The 9608-nt window shown below is 42.8% G+C and overlaps 1 protein-coding gene across 1 annotated transcript; it reads left to right on the top strand.

Moving 5' to 3' along the window:
- The first annotated feature begins 1684 nt into the window (after positions 1-1684).
- Positions 1685-6653, top strand: LOC117527114 (serine/threonine-protein kinase Nek2-like). Its single transcript, XM_034189291.1, has 4 exons — positions 1685-1777; positions 5564-5781; positions 5896-6133; positions 6557-6653. Exons 1-4 carry the CDS (start codon positions 1685-1687, stop codon positions 6641-6643), a joined length of 636 nt encoding a protein of 211 aa, XP_034045182.1. The 3' UTR covers positions 6644-6653.
- Positions 6654-9608: the final 2955 nt, after the last annotated feature.

The raw sequence follows: 9608 nt of genomic DNA, 5'->3' as shown, positions 1-9608 counted from the left end.
TTCAATTGGGACCCGGGACTTTCATCCCGCTACACATCTCCCCACCATTTTTGACTTTGTCCCGAAGTCACAGGTGCATGTTAGCATACTCTGTGACCCACATCCTGTTCGTGACGCCAGATTGAAGCAGCAGGACCTTAGTGGCTGGGACAACGGTGGGGGATCAAACCCACGCGGCCCGCACCAAAAGACCGTTCCTCTACCAGGTCAGCCAAAGGGGAACTCCCCGTTAGCCAAGCTAGCGGGAACATCTTTTCAATTGGGACCCAGGACTTTCATCCCGCTACAAATACATGAAATTAAAAGATCCGTCCAGAAATGCTGAAGGCTCTGGGTGTGGACAGACTGTCTTGGATGAGACGTCTCTTCAACATTGCATGGAGGTCTGGGACAGTGCCTAAGGAGTGGCAAACTGGGGTGGTGGTCCCCAGATATAATATGAACGAAGCAGCACGCAGCGGCACGAAGCTCACCCATGGTACAGGGCATCCTAAACAGGAAGTGCCAGTTTTAAATCCACTGTAAAACAGGAAATGTTCTGCTTCGCAAATACATATGATTCTACTGAAATACTGAGTATTATTGCTTATACATACATATATCGCTCCAGAAAAACTTAATAAATACAACAGTGCTATACCCGATACATGTATTAAATGTGGAAAGGACAAAGGTTCACTTTTTCACTGTATTTGACAGTGTTCTGAAATAAAGAAGTTCTGGGAAGTGGAAAGAAAGTACAATCAGGATATAATACCCATTCAAATTCCTTTAGATCCAAAATTCTGCACACTGGGTTTAGAGCAAATCAGCTATAAGATCACAGGGGGACAACAACATTTTTTAGATATAGACTTTTTACTAGCTCAAAGAGTGACTGCATTGTCATGGAAAAATGTGACTGGCCCAAGTGCAGGTAAATGGATTTCAGAATAATCTATAACTCTGCCCTTAGAAAAAAAATGCTTATTCTCTCAGGGGTAAACGATCCCTCTTTGAGGACATCTGGTTGTCCCTTTTTAAGTTATCTAGAAAGGACAGATCAAACAATTTTGATGGAAACATCTGGGGATACATAAGTGGCCCTCTGCAGTGCCAGAAATTGTCAAGTTTTTTTCTCTCTCTCTCTTTCTCCTTCCATTTATAATTCTTAAATATTAGGAATATGTAAACACTGGAATATAATCAGTAAAAACCAAAACTAAATTATGGTGGGGGGTGGTGGGGTGGGAGGTTGTTCTATGAGTGAGTGTTAAAGTTGCTGTGTGTAAATCAGTCCCACATCTTGAATTGTGTGGCTGGATATATGTGGTTTTGCAAAGTGTTTGCTGTTGTTAAAATAAAGATAATGTTGGAAAAAATTACTTGAATTAAAGCTTGAACATCTTCACTTGATGCACATTTTATTTTTTTCATTTCAAATTGATATGATTGTTCACAGAAGCAAAATTGATTATTTGATTTGATCAATACTGCCCAGTTTGAACTTTCAAGTTCACTCACAGCAAAGGTCATGTGACCAGTGATTGCTCCTTTATGATGCGTGAGCCAGTCCTTTGCTTTAGTCTTTATGATGCTTTAAACTTTGTCCGCGTTTCATACAAAGCCAGGAATATTCAACCTCTCATTCAGTGGTCGTGAGGTAACAGAAGGAGCAAGTCAACATTTTAAACAGAGCCACATAATGTCTTATTTTGAGGATTATGAGGTGTTGTGTTCTGTTGGTTCTGGCTCATTTGGAACATGTCAGAAAATTAAGAGAAAGTCTGATGGCAAAGTAAGTAACACTTTAACTGTTTTTATATGAAAAAGTAACTAAACTTGTGGTAGTAGATGAAGTTGTTTACTGTCTCTTAACAGTGTAACATTTTACATTTGTCCGTCCAAAGGTTCATTTTTCTCTCACACATCTGAGGTCAAGTCTCTCTGGCAGCAGATTGACCTTCTGTGAATAAAATGGCAAAATACATTTTCATGTATCTACAATTATGAACAACAGAATGGTTGAGTCTCATGTTTCTTGAAATAGAATATCACAATCTAATGGAAATTTACCATTAATACGGGTACCCAGAATTTCACCAAGATCTTTTGTTAAAAATACAGATTAAACATTCTCCATAAAAAAAAAATAGAAGGATTATTGTGGGGATTTGTATTTAATTTGAGTTTTAAGCATCATCTTGACTTGTTCTGATTTTTATCTCATTAAATTAAGTCAAAAGACATGTTCAGGGAATAGAAAATTTCATGTTTCCATCCCGTGTCATATTTAAAGGAATCAAACTGTAAAAGTGAGACATTTCTAAGAAAATCATCCTTATGAATAGTTTGTCCAAATACTTATGGACTCTGAAAATGGAGGGGCCGTGTATCGAAATGGCTGTAATTCCTAAATCGTTAAGGTGATATTTTATGAACACACCTGAATTAAAGCTTGAACTGTGCACTTGATGCACATCTTAATTGTTTCATTTGAAATTGGTGTGATTGTTCACAGAAGCAAAATTGATCATTTGATTGGATTAATACTGTCAAGTTTGAACTTTCAAGTTCACTCACAGCAAAGGTCATGTGACTAACAGCAAAGGTCATGTGACCAGTGGTTGCTGCTTTATGATGCGTGAGCCAGTCCATTGCTTTAGTCTTTATGATGCTTTAAACTTTGTCCGTGTTTCATTCAAAGCCAGAAATATTCAACCTCTCATTCAGTGGTCGTCAGGTGACAGAAGGAGCAAGTCAACATTTTAAACTGAGCCACAGAATGTCTTATTTTGAGGATTATGAGGTGTTGTGTTCTGTTGGTTCTGGCTCATTTGGAACATGCCAGAAAATTAAGAGAAAGTCTGATGGCAAAGTAAGTAACACTTTAACTGTTTTTACTCAGGAAATTTTTCTGAGTAAAATTTACTCTGCTGGGATAGCATTTGATCACAGCCTAAATAGACTAAATTACACTCTATCACAGAGTGAATCAGCTGGACAGTTGTCACAGTCTGAACGGTCCGCCCCCTAAACATTAGTCCACCCGGCCTCCACTGTGCATGTGTCATACTGGAGCCCAGCTGCTCGTGTGACACAGAGTCTCTCCACCCAAAGTGATCAAAAAGGATTGATGGAATTATTAACCTTCAGATGACAAGGTAAAACCTCTTGAATCAATCAAAAGTCAGTTTTAAGCAGAAATTAGGCTTTTGACAGTGATTCATTGAAATGTATGACTCACAGTGAACGCATCAGCTAACATTTTGTGCAGCCGCGCCGCTCTGATTGCTTAGTTCATCTGTTATTATAGAATAATGCTGAATTTATGCGGACACGATTGTTGTACAAATGCTTCAGATATTTGTTGCTGAGATGGATGATGACTCGAGTGCAGTTTGAAGCAGAAACGAGATGATTATCAATGAACCGTGGCTGATGAAGTCATGGACTCACACCTCCCCACCGCCCACACAACTGGATATTCAAACACTCTGGACCTCCCCCTCTCACCGCTGCCCCCCCTCCCCCCCACTGCCCTCTCGGTCCAAGAGGAGGATGTGAGAAGACATTTCAAAAGGCTGAATCCACGTAACGCCCCGGGCCCAGACTGTGTCTCTCCTGCCACCCTTAGACACCGCGCTGATGAGCTGGCCCCAGTCTTCACGGGGATCTTCAACACCTCCCTGGAGTCATGCCATGTTCCAGTCTGTTTCAAGTCCTCCATCATAGTTTCAGTCCCCAAGAAACCACGCGTCACTGGACTTAATGACTACAGGCCTGTGGCTCTCACGTCTGTAGTCATGAAGACCTTCGAACGCCTGGTTTTATCCCACCTGAAGTCCATCACCGACCCCCTCCTGGACCCCCTGCAGTTTGCCTACAGAGCCAACAGGTCTGTAGATGACGCCATAAACCTGGCCCTGCACTCCATCCTGCAGCACCTGGACTCCCCAGGAACCTACGCTAGGATCCTGTTTGTGGACTTCAGCTCTGCATTCAACACCATCCTTCCGGCTTTGCTCCAGGACAAGCTTTCTCTGCTCCACGTGCCCGACTCCACCTGCAGGTGGATCACAAACGTCCTGACGGACCGGAGTCAGCGTGTGAGGCTGGGAAAGAACGTCTCGAACACTCGGGCTCTCAGCACAGGATCTCCACAGGGCTGTGTCCTTTCCCCTCTGCTCTTCTCCCTGTACACTAACTGCTGCACCTCCAGCCACGACTCTGTAAAGCTCATCAAGTTTGCGGACGACACCACCCTCATCGGACTCATTTCGGATGGGGATGAGTCTGCCTACAGGAGGGAGGTGGACTGGCTGGTGACCTGGTGCAGCAGCAACAATTTGGAGCTCAACCCCCAGAAAACAGTGGAGATGATCGTGGACTTCAGGAAAGCCACAGCCCCCCCCCCCCCCCCCTGCCCTCCCTCGCCCTCACCAATAGCCCCATCACCACTGTGGCCTGTCACCGCTTCCTCGGCACCACCATCACCCAGGACCTCAAGTGGGAGTCAACCATCAGTTCCCTCATCAAGAAGGCCCAGCAGAGGATATACTTCCTGCGGCAGCTGAAGAAGGCCAAGCTGCCTGCTCAGCTGATGGTGCAGTTCTACACGGCCATCATCGAGTCCATCCTCTGCTCCTCCATCACGGTGTGGTACGCCGGGGCCACAGCCAGGGAGAGACACAGACTGCAGCGCATTGTGGCCTCTGCTGAGAAGGTGATCGGCTGTAGCCTTCCATCTCTCCACGACCTGCACATCTCCAGGACTCTGGGCCGAGCAGGTTGGATTACAGCTGACGCTTCTCACCCTGCACATGGTCTATTCGAACCACTCCCCTCGGGCAGGAGGCTACGGTCCATCCGAACCAGAACCTCCTGCCATAAGAACAGTTTCTTCCCCTCTGCCGTTAGACTCATGAACACTTCATAACTCAGTCACCTTAACCTTAACTCTGTCACTTTATCATTTTATCACGGGTCACTTTAGACAAATGTACTTTGGTTTTTAATTGCACTCCTCCCACTGTACTGTTGTTTTGTTTGTGTCATTGCACATAGCCTTTCATATTTCATATTTCATATTTTGTCTTATATTTTATCTTATTTTAGCACATATTTTATCTTAGCATTTTATATTGCTCTCTGTTTAATGTTGCACCATTATACCAAAGCAAATACCTAGTCTGGGAATCCTGTTCATTGGCAATGGCAATAAACTTCTTCTGAGTTCTGAGTTCTGAGTTCTGATGACGTAAGCGCAGTGAAGGCGGGGCTGACGGAGGACCGTTCAGTCTGCGACACCATCTGTTCAATGCAAGAGGTTTTACTCCAATAACAGTTGATTTTACACTGTTTTGAGGTGATTTATCTCTGTGATGGAGAATAATTAACACTATTTGGACTGGGATCAAATGCTATCCCAGCAGAGTAAATTTTACTCAGCAAAATTTACAGCGTATATGGAAAAGTAACTAAATTATAAAATGTTGTATTTTGTTGTGTAAACTACACACATGGTTGTGTTGAATTGTGTTAGTTTCAGACGTGTCTTTAATGAAACTATTCATATTTGTAGATTCTGGTGTGGAAGGTGGTGAGGTACAGGGAGATGAAGAAGGATCAACTGAAGCGTCTGCTGTCAGAGGTGAAGATCCTGATGGACCTCAGCCACCGAAATATCGTTCAGTACTTCCATCACTTTGTAGACTGGGAGCAGAAAAAGCTCTACATTGTGATGGAGCACTGTGAGGGTGGAGCTCTGGACACCCTCATTGAACGCTACCAAATCAGAGGGTAAATCCATCATCCTTCATTTGTCTTAGGATGTTTCATTTCAGCATCATTTCAGGACGACTTTAGGTCTCTTCTTTTTAGCTCTATTAACTTGCTGTCTGTTCGTTCCTGCAGGATGTTTCTGTCCGAGAACTTCATCCTTCGTATTCTGCTGCAGTTGGCTTCAGCACTGATGCATTGTCACAGACAGCCGGACAGAACTGTTGTGCTGCACCAGGATTTGAAACCAGCAAACGTTTTCCTGGACAAGAACCTAAACGTGAAGCTGGGTGACTTTGGTCTGGCTGAGGTCCTCCCCAGTAAGGAGCATGTCTGCATGGGTAGAGCAGGGACTCCTCTTTACATGAGTCCGGTGAGTCACTTTTCTTGTCTCTTTCTTTTAAAACAACCTTCTTGTCCCGAGAAATACCTGAGATTTACAAGTACGGGTCAATGTGGAGCACAAAGGGATCTTCCTCAGGAACAGTGGTCGTTTCTACACCAGTGGATGATCTACACCTTTAAACATGGTTGTTGGTGGGGAAGTTTAGGCTCATTCAGCAGATCAAAAGGTAAACCGAAGAAGGTCCAGTTGTGTTCTGTGTGAACCCGTTACTGGAGTTAGTGAGTCCAGACCAAGAGTTCAGACTGACTGCTCCTAAAGTCTGGAATTTCTCTTTAGGAAAAGACAAAGCAAAAAGTCAGAATTGCAACACAAACTGTCGTCATAAATGGTGAATTTTCCAGCAGAAACTGTGCAGATTATGCAAACTTTATTGTTTTGTCTCTTTTCCAGGAGAAGATCAATGAGTCGCAGTATGATGAGCGATCAGACATCTGGTCTCTGGGGTGTCTGATGTACGAGCTGTGTGCCTTCGTGTAAGTTCTGCTACTCAGATTTCAGATGATTTTCCTACTTTGTTGACAACACGCTGAAACGTTTTGGCTGAATTTCTCCTCTTTAGACCTCCATTTACTGATGGACGAGGGAAAACGCTGGAAGAACGCATCAGTCGTGGAACGTTCAGCAGAATCCCTGTCTACTATTCCAACTTCCTGGACTCAATCATTAGGGACATGCTGCAAGTCAATGTGAGATTCATGATATTTAAAATAAATTTGACTTTGGTTTCCACCTGCTCACTCACTTTGGGAATCTCATAAACCCCCCAAAAAAGTTATTTCTATGCTGCATTAGTGATGGATCCTGATCTTCTGTCTTTCCAGCCCTTCAGGAGGCCGTCGGCAGCAGACATCCTCCACCAGCTGACTGAGAGATTCATCAAGGAAGAGGTGAGATCACCACGTCAGCCTGATCGTCGTCTTCCTCAGTCCGTGTCTGTGCAAAACATCAGGCCCAGAAAAAAAGAAGCACAGGCACCACAGAAGAAGACGGGCGCAGCCATGAATGTGAGTGTTATCACCACCAACCAGAGAGGTTCTGTTTACAGACTGTTTGATTGTCTGTTAGATTCCTCAAAATGTTTTGAGCTGATCTCCACAAAACCTGCTCAAAAGATTTGATCCAGTGGAAGTTCAGTAGGTTTTGAGTAAATGGGTTCCACCATCACACCCTATTTATCAATTATTAAAAATGAAGATCAGCCTGAAAACACACAATAATTATGTTGCAAAGTGAGAATTTGTTTTGTAAGTTTCTGCCAGTTTTCTTCATCAACCCCAAAATATAATGTCACGAACCCCCCCCCCCCCCCCCCCCCCCCCCCCCCCCCGCCCCCCTTCTTTTTCAAATCTTTTCATAATTCAGGACAAATGGAAAGAAGCAAAACCACGAGTTGGTGCTCAACACCAACAACGCCGTCCCTGGAGGTGACCTCCATCGAGCCTCACTGCTCCGGCCTTCTTAAAGTGTTCCACTGACACGCCTCAGTCAGCAGAAGAACCAACAGCACCCTGAGCCTCTGTGCAGCACAACAACTCAATACTTTGCTATTTGTACAAAAGAATAAATATTTAAAAAAAAAAAAGCAAAGTGTGCATTTGATAGTTCTGTTTTTCTGTTTGCAGTGGTTAGCGCTGTTGCTTCACATCAAGATGGTTGTGGGTTCACTTCCCACCTGATCTTTTCTGTGTGGCGTTTACATGTTCTCCCAGTATTTGTGTGGGTTCCCTCTGGGTGCTCCAGCTTTCTCTCACTTTCAAAGACATGCAGTTTGGGTGAATTGGTGAATCTAAACTCTGTGTGTGTGTGTGTGTGTGTGTGTGTGTGTGTGTGTGTATGTGTGTGTGTATGTGTGTGTGTGTGTGTGTGTGTGTGTGTGTGTGTGTGTGTGTGTGTGTGTGTGTGTGTGTGTGTGTGTGTGTGTGTGTGTGTGTGTGTGTGTGTGTGTTTATCCATCTACAGTGAGGAAAATAATTCTTTCAACACCCTGTGATTTTGCAAGTTCTCCCATTTAGAAATCATGGAGGGGTCTGAAATTTTTATCTTAGGTGCATGTCCACTGTGAGAGACATAATCTAAAAAAAAAAAAAAAGAAATCAGGAAATCACAATGTATGATTTTTTTAATAATTTATTTGTATGTTACTGTTGCAAATAAGTATTTGAACACTTGTGAAAATCAATGTTAATATTTGGTACAGTAGCCTTTGTTTGCAATTACAGAGGTCAAATGGTTCCTGTAGTTTTTCACCAGGTTTTCACACACTGCAGCAGGAATTTTGGTCCACTCCTCCATACAGCGCTTCTCTTGATCTTTCAGGTTTGGAGTTTCAGCTCCCTCCAAAGATTTTCTAATGAGTTCAGGTCTGGAGACTGGCCAGGCCACTCCAGGACCTTGAAATGCTTCTTACGGAGCCCCTCCTTAGTTGCCCTGGCTGTGTGTTTGGGGTCATTGTCATGCTGGAAGACCCAGCCATGACCCATCTTCAATGCTCTTACTGAGGGAAGGAGGTTGTTTGCTAAAATCTCACAATACATGACCCCATCCATCCTCCCTTCAATACGGTGCAGTCGTCCTGTCCCCTTTGCAGAAGAGCACCCCCAGAGTATGATGTTTCTACCCCCATGCTTCACGGATGGGATGGTTTTCTTGGGGTTGTTCTCATCCTCTAAACATGATAAGTGGAGTTGATTCACATTTTAATTGTTTCATTTCAAATTGATATGATTGTTCACAGAAGCAAAATTGATCATTTGATTTGATCAGTACTGTCCAGTTTGAACTTTCAAGTTCACTCACAGCCAAGTTCAGGTGACTGACAACAAAGGTCATGTGACCAACAGCAAAGATCATGTGACCAGTGGTTGCTCCTTTATGATGTGTGAGCCAGTCCTTTGCTTTATTCTTTGTGATGCTTTATACTTTGTCCGTGTTTCACACAAAGCCAGAAATATTCAACAACAAATAATATAATATAATATAATATAACTCTATGGATGAATGCTGCACTACTGCCATTGTGTGGATACTGCCGACATTGTAGATTTCGTGTCTATAGGTGCATCTATTTTTTGTAATAGTACAATAATTACACAGTTAAAACGTAGTGTTATAATAATACACATGAGACAGTAATAATACAATAGCATGCTACTTACGTAGCACTTAATAATGTATGTATTGGTGCAATATACTTAGGGAATGTGCAATAATATGTTTTGTTTAGCATGATGAAATGTCTGCATTTGTTCTTTTTTATGTAAATGTGTTAAATGTGTTCTTTCTTTATCTAGTAGGGACAACAGATTGAACCTGGCTATAATCTGGCTTGTTTACTTTCACTGCACAGTGATGTATGTGAAGTTGCACTTTCCCTTCTCAAATAAATTACTATTATTATTATTATTATTATTATTATTATTATTATTATTATTATTATTATTAT

The sequence above is a fragment of the Thalassophryne amazonica genome, chromosome 15 (assembly GCF_902500255.1).
Source record: "Thalassophryne amazonica chromosome 15, fThaAma1.1, whole genome shotgun sequence".
Classification (NCBI taxonomy): Eukaryota; Metazoa; Chordata; class Actinopteri; order Batrachoidiformes; family Batrachoididae; genus Thalassophryne; species Thalassophryne amazonica.
This window is presented reverse-complemented; position numbering and strand designations above follow the sequence as displayed.